This window comes from Anomaloglossus baeobatrachus, chromosome 1 (assembly GCF_048569485.1).
Source record: "Anomaloglossus baeobatrachus isolate aAnoBae1 chromosome 1, aAnoBae1.hap1, whole genome shotgun sequence".
NCBI lineage: Eukaryota > Metazoa > Chordata > Amphibia > Anura > Aromobatidae > Anomaloglossus > Anomaloglossus baeobatrachus.
The window spans coordinates 333,243,849-333,271,386 of record NC_134353.1 but is presented as its reverse complement, the minus strand read 5'-3'; the positions used below and the strand labels follow the sequence as shown (position 1 = coordinate 333,271,386).

The window sequence follows — 27,538 nt, the reverse complement described above, 5'->3', positions numbered from 1 at the left end:
CCACTAACATGCCAGTTCCATTATTTTATTGAAGAAGAGGGTATAAATGACTGCAATTAAATCCATCATCAGATGGCTATTGATGGAATGATGGTATCACCATCAGCTGAGCCCCCCAGACACAATAATGCTTGTCTGTGTGCTCCAGTGTTCTCTATGAGAGCCGATGCCAGGCAATGGCTTATCTCACATCGAATAAAAGGATCCACTGTAGAAAATACAAGAGGTTGGATCCATCCCTTTATCTACATCGTCTTTTGGGTGAGAGTTGGAAGGTCCCATTATATGTTGGCTGATCCTGCTGATATTGGCATGTTTGGATGACTTTAGTCTAATGTACAGAATATGGTGGCTCATATGTGATGCCCTGGACCCCCAGGAGTCACAGAATAACACCACATACACACACCCCATCCCCTGGTTAGGTGTCAGCAGTCAAACAAAACCCTTGTTGCCTCCCTCCAGGGTCTGATGTCCACACAAGGTGGGGCGGAGCCAGGTGGTTGGCCCCACCCACCGAGGAGTTCACAGGCCTGGAGGCGGGAAAAGCAGTCAGTTAAGTCAAGCTGAGGAGTTGAGGAGTAGAGAGTGGAAGTGTGAGGAAAAGGACTGTGTGTGTCTGGGTCGGAGCCCAGGCACAATCAGCAAGGTCGGCAGACGGTGGTGTCCGTCTGCAGGAGTTGGTGGAGGTCAGCGGAACCGTAGGACCAGGGTCGGGTGGTGGCCCGCCGGTACCGAACCGGGGAGCAGATTGAAGCCAAGCACCAAGGCAGGGTACTCAGACCCCGACTAGGCTAGGAGCCGCCGTAAAGGTCAAATTATCTGATTGCGGTCTGGACCTCAGGGGTTCATTCCCAATCAAGTCCCGTCAGAAGGCAACAGCCCAACCCGTTCGGATAAGAGCCACCGCCAAGGGCCAGAGATCCAAGGGCCAGCGTCTGCGGGCAACCGGGCTCTCCCGACATGTACACGCCGGGGAGCGGACTACCCGTGGGAAGCCATAGAAGTCAAATACACATACATAGGTGCAGGAAACTACAGCCACCATCAACCCGTCCGGGGAGAGTGAAAACACTGCAGCCGACTGTCGGCCCCGTCCATCCAGCCGTTTGGTTTACCAGAGACTCTGTCCTTCTGTGTCTGAGTGAGTACAACAGTGCCATCCGGCACCGCGCTGCATTGCAGCATTGCACCCGTGCCCACGCTGCCTCCCCGCATCGGCACCTGCACCTATACCTTCTCCTTCCCAGCCCCAACAGGGGCCCCGGGACCAACAGCCCCTACCCACGGAAGGGCCAACACCTCAGCTGCTCTCCGCCATCGCTCCCGGGAACCCCCGTCACCAGCAGCGGTGGTGCCCACCATCACCACAACCCGTGGGTGGCGTCACGACCGACATCCCACCACAAACCTCCCCTTTTCACTCGTGGGCGAGGGGGTGCTGCTCGAGCCCCGGGTCCGGCCCCGTGCTCGAGCCACAGAGGAGCAGACGCACCGGACCCGAGCGCCAGCGATTGCCAGGCGAGCGGCGTTCCCAACCCCTCCGCACGCGACACATAGATCTGTGTTCTAATTTCTGATATTTCCTCTTTCTAGACCTGGGGTCTCAAACACAAGGCCAAGGGGCAACATGCAGCTCCTGAGGCAGTCATCTGCGGCCTGCGGAGCAACAAGCTTCTGAGACATCCTTGAGATAGGAGAGAGAAGGCTGAAGGAGGAGCATGCCGGTGCCCCTCTATGATATCACACCAGAGCACAGTATGTCAGAGTTGTCTCTCTTCTGCATTGATGGATCACTGATGGTAAGAGGATATGGAGAAGATGCTTTTTTAACCCCTTCCTGACATTTGCCATATATGCATAGCGTAATGATAGTGTGGGCTCACAAGCAGAGCTGCACCATATTGTAACACCCCGGGGTCAAGGGGGTTTTCACCTGACACGTCCCGGGCCGGGGGTACAGATGCTCAGCGTTGTCATAGTTTTGTGACAACCGAGATGGCCCAGTTTCATGACCCCGAGATGTACAGGAGGGAGAGGTAGGTGGTGTATGGAAGGAGGGATGGAGTATGGGGTTGGTAGTGATGGTGAGGAAAGTCTTTTTAGATCATGATACCACCCGTGGTCCGTGGCCATGGATGGGCCGCAGCTGTGGGTGCTGCTCTCCAGGGCTGATGGTAATAGTCGCAGCCGGGATGGTGTCACTCCCCACAGGCGAAGCTGGATTACCCCGAGGAGGATGACGGAAGACGGACGGGGTGGTGGTAGTCCCTGTTGTCGCCACGGCGCTGGGCGCCGGTAAAGGAGAGGCAGAGACAGAAGCTGCGGTTCCAGGTCTTTTACTCACAGGTAGTTCAGGTCCTGCCCCAGAGTACTGATCTCTGTCACGATGGGCTCCAGCCTATCCCGGATCCGTGGAAGGTCAGGCTAAGTATCGAATCCCCGTGGCGTGAGGCACTTGGGGAAACCAGTGTCAGTAAAGTGTCCCGTTCTGTATGCTGATAGTGCGGTTCTGATGTGGGGCTGGTCGAGGACCTCAGCCCCGGATCCTATATGCTATTTGGCTCCAGACTCAGTGGCACAGGTCCGGTGACTTTTCTAGCCATTCCCGCAACTCTTGCAGAGTTGGTAGACAATGTGAAGTATGCCTGCCCTAGGATTCTGTATCCCGACAGCGTCGGTCCTGTGGAAGCAGCCGCCTGCTTCTCCCCAGCAACCGTGTTGAAAACGCCTTGGCCCACAGAGCTGACTTGCGGCACGTCCACTCTAATCTGTGTCTGTAGCTGTTCCCTCTTTGTTGTAGTTGTGTTGTGTGTTCCAAGCTGTTACCCCCAGCCGCTGCCACCGGCCAGTTCACTACTCTCACTAGGTCAACCCGCTCTTCCCACTGTGTGCTCCTCACTCCCCCTGGTGGTTGATTCCCCCTGACCCTGAGTCCTATGGTTCCAGTGGATCGGGGAGATCCCGGTGCGGTGGCGTCATGTAAACCCAACCGCTGTAGTGAGCCACTACTGTGACCCGACCCTGGCCCGGTCCCCATTGGGGAGGGCAATCCACTGTAACTGTGTGTGTTGGTGGAACCGGTTACCGACCTTCCTTGGACCCAGGAAAAGTACTAGACCCTAATGGAGGTGCAGTACCCTGTGGCGTCTGAAGCCTGAGGGGCACCACAGTATCATAGCTGACAACCCTGCAGTAATGGCCACAATCAGTATTAGTAATGATTGTGGCCATTAAACCCCTTAGATACCACTGACAATAGTGACAGTGGTATTTACATGGTTATTTGAAGGAGGGCACTCCCACTTTAAGCCTAACAACCCCATGCAAAGTGCTGGTTGTTTCCATGGCAAACTGAGGCCAAGTAGTGGCCAAGTAATAGCCAGGCAGCTATGGTGACCAGTAAGGCAAAGTGTCTGTGTAAAAATGGTGCATGTAATACCCTGGAGTGCAGAAATATTGAATGATAATACAGCAGTGATCAGGCAAGTAAAAGTATAAGTGCCATATAGGCACTGAGTGAAAAGGAAAAAATGAAGATTTCAAAATGGGGGATGAAAAATAAAGAAAAAATATTTCACCACTAAAAATGCTGTTTTAGTTAAAAATGAAGGTAAATTAAAAAAATTTCATGTTTAGTATCGCCATGTCCAGAATAACTCAAGCTATAAAATTGTACTGCAACCCATACGATGAACACTGTAAGAAAAAAAAATAAAAAACATGAAAAACTGTAGCTTTTTTCTTATGACGACACAAAAAAGTGACCAAAGAGTTGTATAGAAAAAAAATGGTACCACTGAAAATTTCATCTCGGTCCAGAAGGAATAAGGCCAGTCAACTTCAAACATTTTCCATGTGTGGCCCATTTACTCGGCCAAGTTTGAGATCCCTGCTCTAGACTAAAGTAGATTGTGTCTTTACGCGTCCTAATTAAAGCCAGATATACACATAAGACATATGTTCTACAGTATATCCCAACCACACTATAAATGTGCACTCTCCACTCCGCACACCATACATTTCTATTTTACTGAGGTGAGGGAGGCAAGCTGCTGAAGGCCACTGCTATGATGTAAGCCAACATGTTGGATCCTCATGTCTCCTGACATTTCTTAGGCTCCCATACACATTAGACTGTCAGGGAATGATTAGTTAGTGCCAGTATTTCCCATTAATGGGAACCATTATTTTATGAGCAATTCTATACCTTCTTTTCATTCACATCCAGGTGCTCTGCTGTTCCTTCTCCTTCGGTGTGCATGTCTGTGATCCTCTTCAGAAGCTCGGCTTCATGGGCAGACATGGAATAGTACACTGATGACCTTACTCCATTCTCTGCCGGAATCTTCTTATTGTCCGTCCTACACATAGATAAGTACAAACATTTATGTGTTATAACAAGAGAGAAAGTGATTTTTGGCAATGATACAAATTGTTACGAAGTATGATTAATATATCGTAAAGGCGGCGCGAGGAAAATGTGTATGGAGCAAAAGACCTTAACATGACTGTTTCCAAGTAGTTTTGGACACTGCCCTATCAGCGAGTGGCTTTTCCCTTATTGAGTACAATTCCTTAGTAGTACTATAACAGACGAAGTGGAGGAAAGCTTGACACGCCCAATGGAATAGGTCACCACACATCCATGGAGTGCAATGATATGAAGTCCGCCAGGTGGACTATAACTTGAATAAGAGGAAAAAAAATCGGCACATCCAACGTAAAATAATTTCTTTATTTTCACATAATATTAAAAAAGTCCATCCATATTCAGAAGACCCTGACGCGTTTCCGACGCAAAAGAGCGTCCTTAATCATGGCCCATGTCCACATGGCCCCATTTCTGGAAGATTGCCATATTTTTCTAATGACATGTAACCCTTTCCCGCCCCATCATTTAATAGTATATCATGATAAGCGAGTCATTCCAACAAATCAATGTAGTATTATTTTATGGTGATGGTGGGACAGAAGTCAATATGCCACTATGACTGCAATCAGAGATACTCCCGATTCTGAATATTAAACAGTCCAAGATGTGGTTGTCAATAGGATCTAAGTGGTTAGGCAGAGGGAAAGGGCTCCATCTGTATACAGAAAACTGCACAATTGTACAGTACCTATGGAATAGCATGGTAAACAGGAACCCAAGGCTTGGTTAACATAGTGTCTACTCCTCCTTTCAGTGGCTTCATCAGGGCTTATGTCCAAACCCCCACAAAATGTGATTTGGGCATACGCACCAATGGGGCCATTAACTATAATGATGCAGCTGGAGTTGGCTATGTACAGACATGACAATTTTCTTTTTAGTTTTTAGGCATTTTTCCTTGTTTATTTTAATCAATAAAAGCAAGGAAAAAGCATCTCAGCAAAGTCTATGAGAATCCTGACTTGCTGTGCGCACGTTGATTCTTTTTTCCTTCCAGATTTTGTTGCTGAAAAAAGAAGCAGCATGTCAATTGTTTCTGCGTTTACTTCCTGCGTTTCTATAATCCCCTGCAATGCTTTATCACTACAGGGGATTATAGTGCAGCACTTTGCCTCACACACCATGGATACAGCATGGTGTGTGAGGCGATCCGATGCTCAGTAACCCGGGGTCATCATGGTGACAACCCAGGGTTACTATGGCAGTGATCGAGCCCCTGTGACCGCATTACAGGGACCTGATCGCCAGGGAGAGGGAAGCGATTCCTCTCCATGCCTCCTGAGTGCTGCGACCACACTGTTTGCACCATTCAAGGGTTAAACTGCTAGGAGCAGCGTGGTCACCATTTCGGGCAGTGAAAGCTGTAACATCAGCCGGAGACCTGGTGGCAATTGCGGGGGTACAGCACCTGAACCCTTGCACTCACCATGACAAAAAAAAGAAGGATGAAAAAAAAAAAACGCATGTGAAAAAAAGCGCAAACGCAATAAAAAAATTGCGTTTTTTTTCAGATGCTTTTTTCCTGCCAAAAAATAGTTTTTTATGTGCAGAGAAGAAATACACAAAAGGCAACGTGTGCTCTGTCGTGCATCATGTTGCTGCCAGCCTCAGCTAGGCATATACAACAAAAATGGATGCACAGCAGAGTACACTGTGACTCCATCTGCATCATTATTGTCAATGGATTCATCTGAGCCAAATCCTGTTTTGTGGGGGTCTGAACATAAGCCTCAACGGAGCCACTGTACATAGTGAAAAACACCATGTGAACCCTGCCTACCAAAATGCCCCGCGTCTGCCTGTCAGTACAGCAATGACCGGCAGTAATGCACTGCAACGCAGAACATCAGAGGACTCAATATTCACATCCCATAGAACAACTCCAGAAATTAAATGCATTAACAATTTAAAGGGGTGACAGTAAAAAGTGATAAAACACATGGTTCTCTAATAAATATTTACAGTACATATGATGCAAAAAAATAATAAATACATATTTATTTTACAAATTGTTATGAATACTAATCCAAAGATAAAATGTTTTCTATACCGCACAGCCAACAAGAGAGAAGAGACCCCCCTAAGAACAATGAAAATATGTGAGTTAATTATATCGCAAAATTGTGAAATTGAAAAAAGCCATTGTAATACTACAAAAAAATTGGGGGTGATGGACCTTATGCCAAGGATAGAGCATCAGTATTATATGCTGGGGAAACCCTTTTAATAAAAACACTCATCCTGCAAAAACTTATGGACTGAAAAATAAAAACGTTTCGGAATGTGACTGTGACTGTCATTGCACCGGCTGCCCACACATTATAGAATCCAATTAAACTGCTTGTTCTCACCCACAAAGCCCTCCAGAGTGCAGCACCCCCCTACATCTCCACCCTTATCTCGGTCTATCACCCTACCCACTCTCTACGCTCTGCAAACGACATTCGACTAACATTCACACTAATCCGATACTCCCACTACTGGATCCAAGACTTCTCCTGAGATGCACCAATTCTCTGGAAAGCTCTACCCCAAGAAATTAAGATTAACCACAAATTAAACAGTTTTAAACTCTCCCTAAAAACACATTTAATACCTAATTGAAGTCCCATTCATTCTTTCTGTGAACATCATTCTCCATCAAACTCCACCGCACCCAAAAGCATGAAGCCTTTATCTATCCCCAGTTCTTCAAGATGATTGGACCATTATTGTAAATAAGCATCTGTGTCTTGTGTCATCCCCACCTCATTGTAGATTGGAAGCTCTTACGAGCAGGGTTCTCTTTATTTTTGCTTTACTTATTGTATCTTCTATAACTGTTACTTATTATTGTTTGTATATGACCCTCCTGAAAAGTAAAGTGCTGCGGAATATGTTGGCGCGATAGAAATAAAGATTATTATATTACTATTATTATATAAAGAGGTGAGATTTCTGCAGTTCGCCTACTTCTATCATGTCATCTTCTACCACAAGATGGCACCATACACAAAGATTCACATGTCTTTTATTTGTATGACCTACCTACGCCACTTTGTACATTTTGTATGAACAAGTTCATATGAGCTGAGGAATACATAATGCAGGAACCAACATGACTGATGTCTAATGCCTTGTGATATACTAGACATCAGGAAATCCCAAACACTATGTAAACTCTGACTTATGTGCCTTATGAATTATACTACAACCTTAGATTAAAGCAGAGGCGTACATAGAAATCATGGGGCCCCATAGCAGAAGCTCTAATTGATCGGTCACCCCCATCTCTTACAGTTTTACAGCCCTTACAAAGTCATTATTCTACAAATGAAGCCCCTAGATTCCCTTTTCATTGCAGCCATAAAGTATGATGCCAACAAAAGTACCCCACAAGCATTGTATGATCCCCCACAGTGAATTCCTCCACAGTACTCTGCGCACACAGTTTGATGACCCTACTGTATCCATGCTCAACTACCCCAGTAAAATATGGTGACCCCCCACATAGCCCTACATACGGTATAATGGGATTACATACAGTGTAATGGCTGCCACACAGTATAATGGACCCCCACAAATCTTCACACTGTACAACTGCTTGCATACAGTATGATGGCCCTCAAATAGATCTCCTTAAAGAATAAAGGCTTATAGCCCTTCAAATATGATAATGGCCCCGCTTAGTATATTGAACTCCACATAGCTTTCCATATAGTATAATTGGCCCCACATAGTCCTCTATACAATATTGTCATGCCTCCGGTTTGGGACTTGAATTAGTGACTGTAAAGCTACAGCTAGGGGGAGCCGGGACACCGGCGATAGGTAGTGCAGCTATCTGTGATATGGAACAAGCCTACAAGATGTCACTAGGATGGGGGTATGGATGCAATGGAATAGTCGTACAAGTCGAGGTCAGAAGTTAACACAGTACAACGGAGCAGGCGGAGTTGGAGTCAAGAGAGAGCCAGAGGTCAGAAGTCAGGAGGTGTCATCAGGAGCTGGAGGAGAACAGAGCCGAAGTCAGGAACAAGCCAAATTCGGGAACCGGGAGAGCAAGTAAGTAGGCGGAGGGCACGGAGATAGAACAACAAAACAGAGCAGGAGAGGGAAACAGGGAGGTTGGACAAGATGGGCAGGACAGTAGTCAGGGAGATAAAGACTGGGTAGCGGGCAGGATCGGAGCAAACTCACAAGGTCCAGAGGCGCACACTGCAGAGCAGAAACTATACTATAACTGGCGCCGACCCTAGGAACACGACACCAAGATAAGGCAGTGTGACACCGGTAACGAGGCACGAAAGGATAGGCTCCTCCCTCTGGACCTAACACTGGGGAACACAGATGGCAAGCCAAGGCACCTATAAAGGTTCTGCAATAGCAGAGTCCTACATGAATCGTGACAGTGATCTTGTGCAACGTGGTAAGTTTCCTGCCATGCTGAGCCCCAACTTGGTCAGTCCCTATTCAAATGCTGCAGGTATTTTACTTTTGCTACAATCCTTTTGGTTTGTAGATATCAGGTGTCTTCACTTGTTCATTTTCTCTGTCCTATCACATCCCAGGTTGTACTATTTATACTCTCCATATACCAGCATCCTCTGCTGGCTATATTTGTATATAAATGACTGTTAAGGAGTGCCAGCTCTGCAGTGAAGGGATTTAGGCAGAGACCAGTGTTGTTTTCTCTGTATATTCTCTTTTGTCTTTCCTACAGCTATCTTTTATTTTATGTTAGGTTGTTAGGAGTCTACTCTTATTCTCATTTATTATTTTTCCTTTGTCCATTTGTGCACATGTCTTTGGTCCTATCTTGATTTATAGTGTTTCCTCCCCTCTGGTTCCTCATGAGGTTCCAGAGACAACTCTACGGCCTTTCAGGCAGACAGGTCCGAATTGTGGGTTTCTTGCATTGTGGCTAGAGATATTCCAGTCTGTGCAAGAACCATTAGGGTGTTGTGCAGATAGTGATACTACTCTGTACAGAACCACTAGGGTACAGGTGCGGCTGCAGTGAGATAGTTTATACTACCTCTTTACCCATATTGGAATACATACACGCATAACAAATATTATACACGCCCATAGTTCTCTATATAGTATAATGCAGCCCATAGTCCTCCATATAGTATAATGAACCCCCATATATCTCCATGTATTATAATGCACATCCCATAATCCTCCATATAGTATAATGCACAACCCATAGTCCCGTATATATTAAAGTGCATACCCCATAGTCCTCCATAAAGTATACTGCACACCCCATAGTCCTACATGTGGTATAATGCATATCCCATAGACCTGCATATCGTAAAATATATACCCTATAGTCCTCCATATTCACTGACGAGCAAAAGGGTAACAATGTCTTGAACTTTGACTTTCAGACTCCATATCCCACCATCCACTACAGCTTTGACAGTGAGACTACCTTCATTTTATAGACTGTCATTTTGGCTATCTCATACATGAAGTTGACTTGTTACCCTTTAGCATATGATTAGTTCTGCAGATTCTTGTCACTGCGTTGTTACTGCTTTGCTCCTAAAAATCTAAATTTTAATTTTTCTTATTTTGTAAGACCACCTTTGATTGGCACCAAACCCCCTGACTCCCGGGCCCTATAGTGGCTGCATGGTCTGCCGCCATTGGCGGTACACCACTACGTTAAAGGAATGTAGTCGTTTTAGGCAAATAAAGCATTGTAATGAGATTTTCCAACTAATATGTTTTGGATGTCAATACAAAGTTCTGGTTTATGTGTGTAAATAGGTGCTTAGGCATAATATCCTACAATAAACACCCCCCCCCAAAAAAAACCCCGTTGCTATGGTGACCACTTGTGTTGTGTAACTGTTGGATGGCTGTGTTGTGTAAGCTATGAACACCAGTGGCTAACCTACTCTTACACGGGATAAGTACTGCACCTTAAGGCAGATGCAATACCACTGGCATAAGTGATCTGATCACCATATGACTGAGCATTTTGCGATAATTTTTGTGAGATGTGTTGATAATCACCTACCAGTCAATGTGCACTATTAGTCTTAGTAAATGTCGGCCATGAAGGAAATGACCTCTGTAAATCTAATTATTTATTCCCATATACAGATCTTCTCTTTCTAGCTCCGATAAATATCAGAAGGCCAAGTGTACAATAACTGTAACCATGGTTAGCATCCTACCAACTTCCAGCATACAGGGCACATGCTCTTAGTGCCCCTCCTTAGCTATACCTTTGAATCACTTCTATCAGCAGAAGATTTGGGGAGATGTTAGAATCTTCATTGACAAAAGGCTGTTTGATGATCATACTAAATTTGGTACATTTTGCTAACAGATCCCTTAATGGCAATCTGTCACCAGGTTTTTTCACCTTATCTGAGATACAGCATAACATACACATGGAGACCCTGATTCCAGCGATACGTAAATTACTGAGCTCCTTGCTGTAGGTTTGATGAAATCAGTGTTTTATTAGCAGGAGATTATCAGTAGAAGACTGGAAAATCTGCTGCCAAGTACTTTTCCATATTCATTGGCTCCATATAACCCCATTTCCACTACTGATTGGCAATGTTCTGCCTATGCACAGTGTACACTGAAAGCTGATAATCAGTGGTGTGGGCGGGCTTTAACACAGCTCAGTATTTAGAGAACTGCTGGATCTACAGCAGATAAAACAGTGATTTTATCAAAACTGCACTAAGCAGCCCATTAAGTGATACATCGCTGGAATCAGGCTCTCTACCCCTACATCTTGCTTCTCTTAGGGGAGCAAAACCTGGAGACAGATTTCATTCAAAGTGGTTGTCCGAAAACTAATTTATTTTATCTATGCACCTGTATAGTTTTTTCATTCTATCTGAAAAGTCATGGTACACGTCTCCTCAGTTTGCTCATGTGATCACATTGTGATCCCTTAAGCATTACATGGCTTTATGTTTCCTTGAAGAGGTCACCATCTCCGTCAATAGTACCGCCAGTATGATTCAATTTCATGGACTGTACCACACAATTTCTTCACCATGGGGAAGAAAAACAAATATCACAGTGAATGAAGGTGATTACACAGCTAGTGTCACACATTTATAATGCAGGAGATCACTAGCATACTGGTAATCTACAGTATTAATTTATTTAGGAGAATATAGAGGCGGGAATATTCAATGTCAAAACAGCAGGCAGAGATTTTAATGGCTGTACCTGGCCATGTGATGTGTACTGATGCATCATGGGAAAGATAGCAGCGCATAGCGGAGAAAGAATGCAAAAAATAGATGTGGTTCTGCACCACCGCTGTACGACCTGTTTATAGTCCTGGGAAGGAGTGGATTAGAAGCAGTATTCCCTTAGTGAGGCTCCGGTCCTGGGTGCTCGCTGAGGAAACAGGATAGCTGTGAGTTTATTGAACCATATAAAAAAAAGTTCAGCGGCACACCAAATCTCCTTACCTGCCACATGCCAGCAATGAGGAAGGAAGAAGGTGGGCGGGATGTTCGTCCCACTCATCTCCGCCCTTCCGCTTTGATTGGGCGGCCGCTTAGTGACGTTGCTGTGACGCCGAGCGAACCGCCCCCTTATAAAGGAGGCGGTTCACCGATCACAGCGACGTCGCCGAGCAGGTAAGTACGCGTGATGCTGCCGTAGCGATAATGTTCACTAAGGCAGCGATCTTCACATATCGGCATAACGATAGGGGCGGGTGCTATCATGCTCGCCATCGCTAGCATCGGCTTGCGATGTCGCAGCGTGTAAAGCCACCCTAAAGGGTGCTTTACACAAGACGATCTATCGTGCGATAGATCGTCAGAGTCACGGTTTTTGTGACGCACATCCGGCATCGCTTGCAACGTCGGCCTGTGTGACACCTCCTAGCGACGCAGTATCGCTCACAAATCGTGAGTCATGTACTCGTCGCTAGGTTTCATAAAATCGCTTATGAAACATGACGCCAGTTGTTCATCGTTTCCATGGCATCACACGTTGCTCCGTGTGGCACCACGGGAACGATGAACAACGCTTACCTGCATCCCGCGGCTCCCGTCGGCTATGTGGAGGGAAGGAGGTGGGCGGGATGTTTACATTCCGCTCATCTCCGCCCCTCCACTTCTATTGGCCGGCCGCCGCGTGACGTCGCTGTGACGCCGAACATCCCTCCCACTTCAGGAAGTGGATGTTCGCCGCCCTCAGCGACGTCGCACGGGAGGTAAGTACATGTGACGGGGGATTAACGAGTTTGTGTGCCACGGGCAATCAATTGCCCGTGACGCACAAACGACGGGGGCGGGTACGATCGATCGTGAAATCGCACGATCGGTCGTCCCTTGTAAAGCAGGCTTAAGCCCTTTATGGCTATAGATTGTCTATCTGTTATTACTTTTGAAATGTGATATAATTTTGTTATCTAACACAATAGTAGTAGTGGTAACTACAGCAAGGTTAGCTTTTTCTTTTCATTTCCATTGGTAAAGTTTATTGACAGGTAACCCATAAGTTACATGTAGCCCAAAATTCTATTATTTAAAAATTCAACTCCTTGTGCATAAAACAACCCTTCATATATCTAGGTTAAAAGAAAAAAAAGTTATGGATTTTGTAATGTGATAATGATAAAAAAAAAGTGCCCAGAATAGCATAGTCCTGAAAAGGTTAATATTTAGATACACTTTAAAGGTATATGTGAGCAGGATTTCATCTCCTAAACTATTTAAATGTGAATGTCGCTCTTTTATAGACAAGCCCAGCAATACCTTTATAGACAAGCCCAGCAATACCCGCCTCCTCCTCCGCCTCCTCCTGCTTGACTGACAGGCTCTGTGCTGCGTGACTTCAGGCAAATAAGCTATCATTCAGACTGGAGGAGGCGGAGCAGAGAGCAGAGTAGAGCTGGAGTGACAGAAGCTTCATATCTACCATAGTCTTTCAGCCTCATTTGGAAATCAATTCAAACACTGATTTCTCACTAACGGAGGAATGAATTGTCCATGTAAATTAATGTGGACTTGTCTTTGAAAGACCTACATACACATATAAATAGATTAGCATGTGAAATGCTACTTATAGATTCCCTTTATAGTGAATATAATGAAGATTGTCTATGTCGCGGGCGGAGGGGCCGCGCTCGCTACGCTCGGGTCCGCGGCTGCCGCTGCTTGGTGGTTCAAGCGGTGGGCCGGACCTGGGGACTCGAGCAGCGCTCTTTGCCCACGAGTGAAAAGAGGGTAGTTTGTTTTGGGAGATAGTTCGTGACACCACCCACGGGTCGTAGTAATAAAGGGCACCACCGCTGCTGGTGACGGGGATCCCGGGAGCGATGGAGGGGGGCAGCTAGGATGTTGTCCCCTCCGTGGGTAGGGGTTGGTGATCCCGGGGCCCGATGGCGGTACGGGGAGGCAGGGTAGCTGGGGTGCAGGGTTGCAGGGGCAGCGCGGCGCGGTGCCGGATGGCACTGTGGTACTCACTCAGGCAAAAAATTCACAGAGTCTCTGGTAAACAAAACGGCTGGATGGACGGGTCCCGCAGCCGGCTGCAGTGTCTTTGCTCTCCCCAGACAGGTTGATGGTGGCTGTCTTTCCCTGCACCTGTGTAGAATATATTGACTCCGATGGTTTCCCAACGGTAGTCCGCTCCCCGGCGTGTATGTACCGAAGGAGCCCATTTTCCCTGCAGGCGCTGGCCCTTGGATCTCTAGCCTATGGCGGTGGCTGTGTATCCTCACGGTGTGGACTGTTGCCTTCTGTCGGGTCTTGGGTGTTAGGAAACCCCTGGGGTTGCGGTCACTCTCGGATTTGACCGTTGTCGGTGGCTCCAAGCCTAGTCGGGGACTGATGGCCCTGCCTTTGTGCTTGATGCAAATCTGCTCCCCGGCTCGGTACCGGCGGGCCACCGCCCGTCCCCGATCCTACGGTTTTGCTGACTTGCACCACCTCCTGCAGACGGCCACCACCGTCTGCCGACCTTGCTGACAGTGACTGGGCTCTACCCAGACACTAGCAGTTTCTCCACTCCAAACTCAACTCCTCACTCCACTTCCACTCAACTCCAAACTAATCTGACTGCTTTGTCCCGCCTCCAGGCCTGCAAACTCATCGGTGGGTGGGGCCAGCAGCCTGGCTCCGCCCCACCTGGTGTGGACATCAGACCCTGGAGGGAGGCAACAAGGGTTTAGTTTGACTGATGTAGACTATCCAGGGGAGGGGGTGTGTGTGATGTTATGTCTGTGACTACCTGGCTAGTCCAGGGCGTCACATCTACATCAAGATATAAGCATACATTAAGAAGAGTAATCGAGTACCATAGTGTAATATTATCAGTTTTATCAGCCACTTACATTTCCTTCTCCGCAGAATGAACCTTTTCTGGAAGCATTCTCTCTTTGATCCAACTCCTATTAGTATCCCTTAGTGCACAGGTGCTCTTCAAAAACAGGCCACCCATTAGATCCATAGTAGTCTTCATCTTCAGCTCTGGATCCAAAATATCTGTTAAAGACTTGTCCTTGCTTGCAATTTCCTTGGCCAACTCCAGAGATTTAACATCCTCAGGATTCATCACATTTGTGGTTGCCCGACTTAAGGTGCTTTCATAAGTAGAGATTTTGAGGTCAGAAATTTCAAGTGTTTTGCAAGGGGTTGTCTCATCCTGAGTGTTAGGGTATTGTAAGGAACTGGGACATGATTCCAGGGAGCTGCTTCTAAATTGAGATATATCAGTCTGAGCAGGTTCAAAATTGTTCACAGGTAAATTGGAAGCTGGCACCTCTAATGTTCTGTTTTCCTTGTCTTCACCTTCTTCTTGAATGGGGTACCTATAATGAAAAGAAGACAAAATAGGTATACAGGAACACAGCTTTGAGTGACTTTTCACATTATGTGACATCCTTAATCTATATTCTTGAAATGTATTTTTTTTTTTTATAATTTTGAATAACTTGTGATTTACCATCTCCAACTTTTTTATTTGTTGGGCTACAAAAGTAATTGTGCTATTCTTATCATGACACTCATTATGACACTATGTGAGAATTATTTTTGTTACTATTTTAAGGTTTAATAAAACCTTATTTTTAATAAAAATCATTATTTACAGCGTATAGACATTTTTACTGAGGCTACAGTGGCAGTTTGAGCTTTTTTATTTTGTATTTTTTTCCATTTCATGTTTTTGTTTCTTTGTACTCCTGAAAACACACATTTTTTATATATAACATAGCCACTAAGAGGTGATAGAAGGTTTCCAAAGGATGTTCATAAGCCATCATTTCTCTTTTATTTTGCATTATCCACTGTAATTAGGATTTACAGGGAGAAAAAACCCTGTCTATGACATCAGTCACAGGAAGAGCTACTAAAACACATCAGCTATATACCGTGTCCAGAAAACACTCAAAGATCATGTGGGACCTACAATACACTACTAATTTTGAAATAAAGCTAGGTATGGTTAAAGAGATTGAAAAACATAGCCATGTGGGAAAATTCCTTGAATATTCAAAAATAATTACTATAAAATAATTGCTGTATGCTCAATTAAATCAGGCCACATAAACTAAATAATGAACTGTTAACTTTATAACATTGTGACATTGTGTTATTGTGAATTATTTCCATGCCCTACCTTTCTTTTAAGTTCTTCTTGATCGGGGCTGAAGAAACATGTTGTGTTTTTTCTTGTTTTTCCTTAAGAAGAGCATCCTCCAAGGAAGGTGGTGGGAAAGGAGGTGGAGATGGAGGGACAAATGTCTTTGACTCTTCCTCCTTGACAAACACTTCATCATCGTCATCATCGTGTACAGCCACAGGGGAGGATGATTGAAGACAAGATTCCGATATACGGAGAGAAATTTTTCCATGTTGGGAAGGAGTCTCTGGTTCTGATGAACTCGTACTCCACATCGCATTATTGTTTGGCCAAACAACAGAAGGACTATGCTCAGTTATAGAGCATGAATTGTTGATGAGTGATATGGTCCCTTCGTTACCTGAATCCATGCAATTAATTTTCAGAAATGGAGGTCTCTGTGGTGGAGAAGACTTTGTTTTTATTTTTTCACTGTCATTTACAACATTATTGGAATTTGAACCTAAATCCATATGAGTATTACTCTTATCTTCATCTGGCATCATGTCCTTATTTTTAGTAGCACTTTCAGTAGTAACAAAATCTTTTGAACTATGACTGGAAGAAACTTCTGCAATTTTGGATGAATTTGAAATACTCGAAAATACTCCAGTGTTCAGCCGTCCATTTTGAAAGTGATTGTGTAATCCAGATGTTGGAGTGAGACTTTGGGCTCTGGTGTGTCTTTGAATTCCCATTTGCATAATACGAGTGGATGGCTGGTTTTGTTTCTCTCCTCCAGAGCTAGGATGATGAGCAGTATAGGAACTGAATGATGGATCAAGTGTTGCCTTTTCTGTTGCATCTTCACTTTTACCCTTCAAAGACCTAAAAAAGAAATTAAGATATCGATTAATTTAACCTATTATCTACCAATGTCCTTTTTTGGGGACGCCTAATCTTTTGCTTCTAGCAACTAAGATTTTATAATTAGGTCCAATTTTTTGTGTTGTCTTTGTAAAATGAATGTTTTCAAAACAGGAAATTATGTCATTGCATATTCTTCCACCCAGAGAGCTTTCGACAGACCTATTTTCGAGTTTTTTTCAAAATTAGGATCATAAGCTGAAATTATTATTTAAAATCACAGTTTTGTGATCACAAAGTTATTAGAACTATTGTTTATACTTGAAGTAAGGTATATAATGCAATGGCATTGACGTAGATTTACCAAGGCCAGAGTTATATTCAAGTGAAATTGCCGTCCATGTTTTGGGACATTGGCAGAATGCACTATCTATTTTCGATGTTTTTTTTACATGGAAATTTTTGTTTGATTCACTAGTTTTTATACATAACCCTACATCATTTACAACTGATATGGCAGGCAGAGGTCTTTTAGTTTTATTTCTTCCTTCTTACCAGATAGTCTGGAATGCCTCCCCCCTCCTCCCCTTCTTCAGTAACTTTCTGACTATATATGCTTTGTGAAACCTTGTCAACAGCTTGTAGGTACTCTCAAAAACAGAAAAAACATGTCCAAATTTCAATGCCGCTGATGGTTCAGGAATATAATTCCCACATGGGGGGAGTTGATTTATTGGACAAACAAATCTCCCTGTACCGTGTCAGAATCTGTTCCAAAAAGTGGTGGTGGCCCCTTTTCACTCAAATGATAGACATTGCTGTTGTCAACACCTGGAGGGCATATCAAAAGACAAATCCAGAAGAAAGTGTGCCACTGCTAAGTGTAAAGGCGACGTTACACGCTACGATTTATCTAACGATATGTCGTCGGGGTTACTGATTCCGTGACGCACTTCTGTCATCGTTAGCGACGTCGTTGTGTGTGACACCTACGTGCGACTCCGAACGATCGCAAATAGGTTGAAAATGGTTGATCATTGACACGTCGTTCACTTTCAAAATATTGTTCATCATTTGGAATGCAGCAGACATATTGGTACGTTTGACACCCTGCAAACGATGAACAACATCCACACGACCGCCTTGGGAACACAATATATCGCTGAACGATTTTGCGTCGCTTGTGAGATCGTTACGTGTGACCGCTAATGGACGACCTTTGTGCGATCTCGGCACACCGTAACTACGATTTGGGCGTGTACATCGTTAATGAGATTGTCAGATAAATCGTAGCGTGTAATGGGGCCTTAAGGAGGAGGATTGCATTTGCCTATCTGAGCAAAAGAGCATAATCAACCCCAAAGCGATGTGGACCTCAACGGAGTAAACTATTAGGTGGCCGAGGTAGTGCTGATGTCAGATTTGATCCTGGTAATCATTTGATAGAACCAATTGCTACACAAAGAAGGTGTGCTTTATGTAGGAAAAAAACAACCAGAATTTGCAAACGGTGTGATGTTCCCCTTGATGCTAAGTGTTTTGCTGTATTCTATTCCCCTGAGTTATTTTGAGAATTTTGTAATATAATATTTTGAAACAAAGTGCATAAACATATTGTTTGCATAATAGTTTGTAAGCAAAAATGCAAAAAAATAAAGTTGAATAAGTTCTATCTTTTCTGAGTTTTTGCTATTACTTTCTGCCAATGTCCCAAAATTGGGACGCCCTTTTCAATTAAAAATTTGGCAAATTATGTTTCTGATTCATTAGGACCCAAATCATTAAAAATCTGTCATTTAATAAACAAAAAAAATGAAAATTGCTAATTTGGCAAGTAATGGGTTACCTGGTTTCTTCTACATATGCATCTATAGGTTAATCTTTAAATACTACACATAATAACCACACAATAATCCAGTCGATGGAGGCACATTATATATTGCACCAAAAGCCACCTGGAGATTTTTCACAGCATGCCAACAAAATTGCAAAATCCAAATTACATGCATGTGATGAAGAATGTTTGCAAATTGTGCACAAATCTGAGATACATCTTTATCCTTTTTTGAGTAACCTAAATGTTAGGCTTTATCTTTTATTTTATATTTGTTTGTATCATGTATCAAATTTCTCTATTTGACTCCATTGGTGTTTTCCAGAAACAAGCAGTGATGGAAGTTGCTGAGTTAAAAAATGCAAACCTGCCATTGCAGTGCCCAGTACATTGTAGTGCCCAGTACACTATAATTCCCAGTACATTGTGCCCAGCTTATGCTTCTGGAGACATGCACCTTGTAAATTAAGCAGGCTTCCTCACTAGAGAAATGCCAAATATTTGGACACCAAATGTGGTTTAGGCACACTATGGGGCTCAGAAGGGAGGAAGGATTTGGATTTGGGAGCACAGATTTTACTGGATTTCTTTTTTTTGGGGGGGTGAGGGCGGCCACATTTTTATTGGGCACATTTTACATAACATTTTTGATCATATTTATCCCATACTCTATGCTGAGCAGTTTCATCAGGGATTCCATACAAATCTCTGAATGACGTGATTCAGATGACACGACTGAGAGATCCATTTACTATAATGAGGCAGCAGAGTTACTCTGGACTCTGTCAGGGCCTCTGTTCAGCACTGTCGTTTTCAGAAACGCACAAAACTGTGGTTGACCACGCTTTTATGCACGCTTTTTTTTTATGCACGCCTAAAAAGATGGACACTGTAGAATCATAGGACATATTAAGTCCAAGGTGATTCCATGTGCCTCATTATAGTGCATCTTCCGTCTGGGGTTCCGTCTGAATCATTTATGTTGGAGATTTACACAGAATGTAAGCGCTCGGCCTAGAGTGCAGGATAAATGTGAGAAGAGCCTTAAAGGGTTATTTTTACGCCCTTCACTCTGCGGTATAAATGATTAGGCAGATTTATTCTTCTGGTCCGTGCGACTACAGTGATACAGCGATGCTTTTTTTCCCCAAGAAATTTTTGCATCACTATATTTTGAGTTATAATTTACTGTATTTGTGCATACAGTCATTTGAGGGCTTGTTTTTTGTGAGATAAATGACGAATTTATTGGTATTATTTTCGGGCACATAACGTTTTTGATCGCTTTCTATTCCTATTATTGGGAGGCAGAATGAACATAGAACAGCAATTCAAGAATCGTTTTCTTGTTTTTCTTTATGCCATCCACCCTGTGTTAAAATTAATAACACAGGTTTATAATTTGGGTCAATGCGATTACAGCAATACCACATTTACGTTTTTTAATGGTTTTCTGCTTTTAGACAATAAGAACTAATTTATAGAAAAAAAAAATCATTGTTTTTGCATTGCTACATTATGAGCGTTAAAACTTTTTACTTGTCAGTGGATGGAGCTGTGTGGCGGCTTTTTTTTGCGGGACCACATGACAATTTCAGCTATGGCATATTTATTTACATGCAGCTTTTTGATCGGGTTTTACTTTACTGTTTTTCAGGGTTGTAATGAAAAAACATTGTTTTTTTGCCACGAATTTATTTATTTTTTAACTAGTGACAGTTTTATAGAGCAGGTTGTCCTGCATGAGGTGGTAGTACTTTTTTCTTTATTTTTGTTATCACAAATATATATATATATATATATATATATATAATATATATATATATATATATATATATATATATATATATATATAATTTTTTTTTTTAATCAAACTAATTTAATCTAATTATTTTGTGATTTTTATTTATATTTTTTCAGTTGTTGTGGGGTTTTTTTTAAACTTTTTTTTTTTTTTACCTAGTCTTGGGATGGGCCAGCAACTTTTCCTGGTCTGATCGCTGATCTAATGCAGGGCATTAGATTAGTGATGGCACACAGGTAAGAAGTGTGTATGGTGCTGCTCTTGGGAGGACCTTACAGGCCTCTGTACTTGGGTGACCCCATGGCCATTATTTGGCCTGGATTCACCATACAGACCATTGCCACAATGTGATCGCAATCGTGTTGTGCCAATCGGAAGAAACAGGGAGATTCCTCCCAATGGTAAATAGATTAATACCACTGTCAAATTTGAAAACAGTCAGACGTGCTGTCACACAGGGTCGGGGTGCGTCCGACTGCAACCAGTCAGAGACTCAGGGACTGCCGGTTGGCAGGGGGAGGCAGTGTATATGCATGAAGCATAATGAGTGGCTCCGGAAGTATTGTTACAGTGACACAGAGACTGGTAAGTGTAAAGCACTTGCTCCAATCCCCCTATCCCTTCTACCACCATTTCTAAGCACCTGATTCAGGGCCCAATAGACATATGGAAACCTGCATCAGGCCAGATATGCGGAGTCATTTAAACCCAGTTGGACCAGCTGATCTCGGGTATCTGCGAATACGCTCATCACTAAATACACCAATAAAGGTATGAATGATTGTCTCTCAGAGACGAACATGGCCATATAAATAGTTAGGGCGGTATAAATTGTACTGACAGATTTCCTTTAAATAAGAAAGGTTGCCCACTGACACCTGACTTTCTTCCCATTGATTGAAAATACCAGACTCTAACTTGACCATCAAATAATCTGCTAATCCTAAAGGTTCACATAATTTTGCCACCCTACAGACCTGTAATATTGGATCATTTTCCTCAATAAAATAAATATAAAGTCTAATATTTTTGACCAGTTTCTTTGATTTGGTTTTCATTTATTTAGTTTTAGGACTTCGAATGGGTTCATAAACATTCGGAAGGGGTCATAAACGTTCTAACACTGTATAAGGCTGAGTTGCTTGTACTCGTACATCCTCCAGATTGATGACAAGGTATGTACAGCATGCAGCTAGCTTGTTCCAAGTTTATATAAAAAGGTGCCATATTTTCTGTATCAAACTGTGCTTGGAAGAATGCATTTTTTACAATACATTAAAGGAAATCAATATAATATTGTTGATGAATTTCTCTCCGTGTTAACACTAGAAGTCCCAGAAATTTCGAGCTTCCCCCTGAAGCCCCGAAAGAGGGTCAAATGACCCTTAGTCCAAACTGAATAGAACTAACTAGAAACTAAATGGCAAAGCTCAATGGGAAAACAACAACCTCCTGTGGTGCGACAGTAATGGCCTTAATTACAGAACAAAAGACGGTGATTATAGGATGTTAGATAAAATCCTTCAGGTTATTCGACCCGTCTCTGGGTTCCAAAGGTAGAATTGTTAAATGACCCCTCTCTGGGACTTCTAGTGTTAAACTGCAATACAGTACTACACTACGGTCAAGGAATTGGCAACTCACCGGAATCCTGATGCATATGATATGTTCTTGACAAACACTTCTTGTTTCATGCTAAAATCCTGAAAATAATGAAACAAAATTTAGTTCATTGTGTAGTAATTAATCATGTAATGCCTCACTCAGAAAGCACAAAACGTCAAAATAACATGTGGGTTTGTTTTAAGCTTTTTCCAATTACTCAATTTAGCTGACATTTTAACAAATGTATTAATTAGCATGTAGAAAAAGAAAAAAGTACTAATGCACACATTTTTTTCATATCATAACTATTAACTATACATGGAAAATAATTCTCTAAATAAGTTAGCACTGAGCCGAGCTACCATGCTGGCCTGTAGTTGCCTGATATAGCTCAATTTTTGACAATGACATTTTATGCAAGCTTAAAAATCATTTCACCCAATGAATTAGCGTTTTTCTCATTTGTTGTGATTAGCAGGCTGTGTACACTGGACCATAATAGGAAAACAATCATTCCTGATAATCGTGCTATGTAAATGCTCCGTTAGTCACATTAGAAAAAACAAGACATACAGTTATTAAGGACCTCATACACATTAACTGACTACATGTGTATTGGCTCCAAAGCCTGCGCACGCAGGTGAGTTTTGCAGGTCACTAACCTAGGGTATGTGAAGGACTGCTCCCCATCTCTTTAAGGGGCAGCGAACACACCTTGAAAAGGCGGCTTTTGCGGGCAGCTATTTTTAGGCTGGGATGGGCCAAATAACCATGGGTCTTCCCAGCTTTATAATACCAGCCCCCAGTTGTCTTCTTTACCTCGGCTGGTTATCACAAATAGGGGGGCCCCACGTGGTTTTTTTATATTATTTAAATAAATAATTGAAAACAACAACGTGGGATCCCCTCAATTTTTGATACCCAGCCAAGGTAAAGCAGGCAGCTGAGGGCTGCAAGCCTCCAGCTGTCTGCTTTACAAGCGCTGGTTATCAGAAATAGGAGGGACCCTTTTTTTCATTATTATTTTGTTCACAACAGTGTGCAAGCATCTTCCCTAAGCTGAAAAACTGGATGATGTGGCTGTGGTCCAGCCTTTCAACAAAATTTATTATCATACAAACAGCACACGAACTCCAAACTCGGACTTCCAGTACGAACCCTGGACTTTACTATTTGGGTTCGCTCATCCCTAGTAAAGGGAAATATAATAGTTCTTGCTTTGAAGGTTATATACAATTTAGCAAAAACAGTTTACTATTTCATGATACAAATCAACATATATAAAATATTCTTCACAGCTCCAATGCAGATCTATGCGTCACCATAGTTACAGAATACAAACAAATGCTGGGTGGTGCGATCCTTTAGCCATATGTTATTAGTCTTATTTTCTGCCACATGTTCTTGATTATTCACAGAGATTAGAAAAAAGAGAAAGGACGTCTAATATTTCAGAGTAACATAAACATGCACGTTTGGCTCACAAAACAGCAATGTGCCGCCAGACACCCTTGTTCTCTCTTATTTTACAGGGGAGCTACGGATTAAAAATTCCCAAATTGCCCTCTCTTTTTTCCTGATGGTCATATACTCTATATTCGATATGTTTTTGACAGATTCAGAGTAAATTACTGGGTTTTGTTTGGCCTAAACCTAAGTTTTGGCCAGATTTAGTGCTATTCTGATACTATAAATAAAAATGACTTAACGGGAATGTAGCATGAAGCTGTTAATAATACCTATATAATATGAAATGTCCGGATGTGTCATTTTTATCTACATAAAGAAGGCACATTATTTGTATCCAAGTCCTCCCTCCAGTCTGACTCTTTAATCTTGTCATTCAGCAAGTATGTTCCATCTTGGAGGATTCCTAGCAACGCTGTAAAGAACCCCCTGCAGTGCAGCGATCTTATCAGAGAAGACTGCATACCTACATAAATCAGCCAATAATTCAGCCTGGTTTAGGGGTGCTTCACACACAGCGAGCTCGCTGCCGAGATCGCTGCTGAGTCACGCTTTTTGTGACGCAGCAGTGACCTCATTAGCGATCTCGCTGTGTGTGACACTGAGCAGCGATCTGGCCCCTGCTGCGAGATCGCTGCTCGTTACACACAGCCCTGGTTCGTTTTCTTCAAAGCCGCTCTCCTGCTGTGACACACAGATCGCTGTGTGTGACAGCGAGAGAGCGACAAATGAAGCGAGCAGGGAGCAGGAGCCGGCGTCTGACAGCTGAGGTAAGCTGTATCCAAGATAAACATCGGGTAACCAAGGTGGTTACCCGATATTTACCTTAGTTACCAGCATCTGCAGCTCTCACGCTGCCTGTGCTGCCGGCTCCGGCTCTCTGCACATGTAGCTGCTGTACACATCGGGTTAATTAACCCGATGTGTACAGCAGCTAGGAGAGCAAGGAGCCAGCGCTAAGCAGTGTGCGCGGCTCCCTGCTCTCTGCACATGTAGCTGCATTACACATCGGGTTAATTAACCCGATGTGTACTGTAGCTATGGTAGGAGAGCAGGGATCCGCGGTGAGGTGGAGATAACCTGTTTGAGGTGGAGATTATCCAATCTATGAATTTGAAGGCTCACTTCCAATACAAAGGAAATTGCTGGAGAGTTGCCCCATATACTTCCTTGGACTTATAAGGATTGAAATCTTCCTTACTTCCATACTGTGTGGCGCTGCCTGAACCAGTCTGTATGGTCCCAAGGATAAGTTGGGCTCTGACTCTATCCCCATTTTCTGTGAACCTTCACTTTTTTGACAACTGTATATGGTTATCGTACATATTGTCTGTGTATTTTATATATGCGACCACTGGTCTAGTTATTTATGGATATATCTGCACGTTGGTGGTATGTAGTTTTGATTTATACAAAATAAAAAAATCAAAAAATTGGAATAATTGAACTAATTACTATATAATAATATTCCTGGGACGAATTGTCCAATTAGTGTACTAGGAGAGCAAGGAGCCAGCGCTCAGTGTGCGCGGCTCCCTGCTCCCTGCACACACAGCTGTGCGCTGGTAACTAATGTAAACATCGGGTAACCATACCCGATGTTTACCTTAGTTACCAGTCTCCGCAGCTTCCAGACGGCAGCTCCGTGCAAGCGCAGCGTCGCTTGCACGTCGCTGCTGGCTGGGGGCTGTTCACTGGTCGCTGGTGAGATCTGCCTGTTTGACAGCTCACCAGCGACCATGTAGCGATGCAGCAGCGATCCTGACCAGGTCAGATCGCTGGTCGGATCGCTGCTGCATCGCTAAGTGTGAAGGTACCCTTACTGTGCACTATGTCACCGGAGCTAATAAACTTAATAGAAGCCACTGATCCTAAGCAGAATCCCAGATCTGCGTGCATGTGCCTTATCCAAATGAAGTCTCACTAATCTGATCGACAAACTAAGGGGTGCTTCACACACAGCGAGCTCGCTGCCGAGATCGCTGCTGAGTCACGCTTTTTGTGACGCAGCAGTGACCTCATTAGCGATCTCGCTGTGTGTGACACTGAGCAGCGATCTGGCCCCTGCTGCGAGATCGCTGCTCGTTACACACAGCCCTGGTTCGTTTTCTTCAAAGCCGCTCTCCTGCTGTGACACACAGATCGCTGTGTGTGACAGCAAGAGAGCGACAAATGAAGCGAGCAGGGAGCAGGAGCCGGCGTCTGACAGCTGAGGTAAGCTGTATCCAAGATAAACATCGGGTAACCAAGGTGGTTACCCGATATTTACCTTAGTTACCAGCCTCCGCAGCTCTCACGCTGCCTGTGCTGCCGGCTCCGGCTCTCTGCACATGTAGCTGCTGTACACATCGGGTTAATTAACCCGATGTGTACAGCAGCTAGGAGAGCAAGGAGCCAGCGCTCAGTGTGCGCGGCTCCCTGCTCTCTGCACATGTAGCTGCATTACACATCGGGTTAATTAACCCGATGTGTACTGTAGCTAGGAGAGCAAGGAGCCAGCGCTCCCTGCTCCCTGCTCACACTGGTAACTAATGTAAACATCGGGTAACCATACCCGATGTTTACCTTAGTTACCAGTCTCCGCAGCTTCCAGACGGCGGCTCCGTGCAAGCGCAACGTCGCTTGCACGTCGCTGCTGGCTGGGGGATGGTCACTGGTCGCTGGTGAGATCTGCCTGTTTGACAGCTCACCAGCGACCATGTAGCGATGCAGCAGCGATCCTGACCAGGTCAGATCGCTGGTCGGATCGCTGCTGCATCGCTAAGTGTGAAGGTACCCTAACTGTATAGTAAAATAGTAATATAATAGAAAGAACATGTTCTGTATGGATAAAAGTATTGGGTCATATAATCATTATTACCCCTACTGGGGCTTTAATGACATCCCAGGCTAAATCAATACGAACAAAAAAGGAGTTGGTCCCCCTTTTGCCGTTAAAATAGCTTCCATTCTTTTGGGACGGCTTTCCAACAGATTTTGGAGAGTCTGTTGGAAATTTTGCCCATTTATCCAGAACAGCATTTGATAGGTCCATAGGCAGATTATAATAAGGAAATCTGGGCTACCACCCGGGGCAGGCAGGCCCATGGCCAGATTACCCTCATAATGACATGTTGTGCACCACCATTGGCAAGTCTTATCACCGGGCAAGGAGCCTTACCGAAGCTCCACTATCAGTAATATAGAGTGGTAGCGCCTGTGCAGCTACAAGGGAACTCTCATCGCCTGCTCTGTGACTGAGCAGGCGCCGGCGCGATGATGTCATCATGCCCGCATATACACGCTGGTCACAAGATGCAGTGGAGCCACAGGAGAAGTAAGCATTTTCTTCACAATAAAGTGAATAAAATGAGGGTGAGAAGAACAATATTATAAATAATGAATTAAGGGTGGGAGAGAGGATATTAAATTATAAGGAATTGAGGGGGTGGGGGTGGGAGAGAGGACATAATGAATCGGGGACATGTAAATATAATGAATTGGAGGGGCATGTCATTATAATTAATTGGGGGAATGGGAGGTGCACTGTTGAGGGGGATTTAGGAAGTAGGAAAATGACTGATAATGAATTGGGGAAAGAGTACAGTGGTTAATTAATTCATATATTTATTGGGTGGGGGAAATGAGGGGACACAGTGGTGGATTATCAATTTCCATTTGGAATGGTGGATTGAATGACAGCTAATTATATATTAATGGTGGGTGCACATCTGTATTCAACGATGCAGTGTGACAGGATTTCTTATTCAGTAAACAAATATGTACATACATGTGACAGTTTTTATTTTCAGGGGCTCGGTCATCAGTGCGGCAAACACCTAACATCACGCGCCTTACCAAAGAGAAGCAGGTCCTGCTGTATAATTATGCACGTTACTCTCGGCTATACCGGTGGTAGTGGAAGATAAATAACACAATGTTCCTCGACTTTTCATGTCAATTATTTGTAGTGTTCTGGAGTTACAAAAAAATATAA

General features: G+C 43.7%; 1 protein-coding gene across 4 annotated transcripts in view; it reads right to left on the bottom strand.

Moving 5' to 3' along the window:
* SHROOM3 (shroom family member 3) overlaps positions 1-27,538 on the bottom strand; it is a 566,845-nt gene that overhangs the window by 14,892 nt on the left and 524,415 nt on the right. For all 4 annotated transcript variants that reach the window (XM_075352056.1, XM_075352061.1, XM_075352076.1 and 1 more), the window contains 4 exons: positions 22,135-22,193; positions 16,043-16,873; positions 14,757-15,233; positions 4,211-4,364 (listed from right to left, as the gene is read on the bottom strand). In XM_075352056.1, coding sequence (XP_075208171.1) covers positions 4,211-4,364; positions 14,757-15,233; positions 16,043-16,873; positions 22,135-22,193 — 1,521 coding nt within the window. The remainder of the gene's footprint in view (positions 1-4,210; positions 4,365-14,756; positions 15,234-16,042; positions 16,874-22,134; positions 22,194-27,538) is intronic.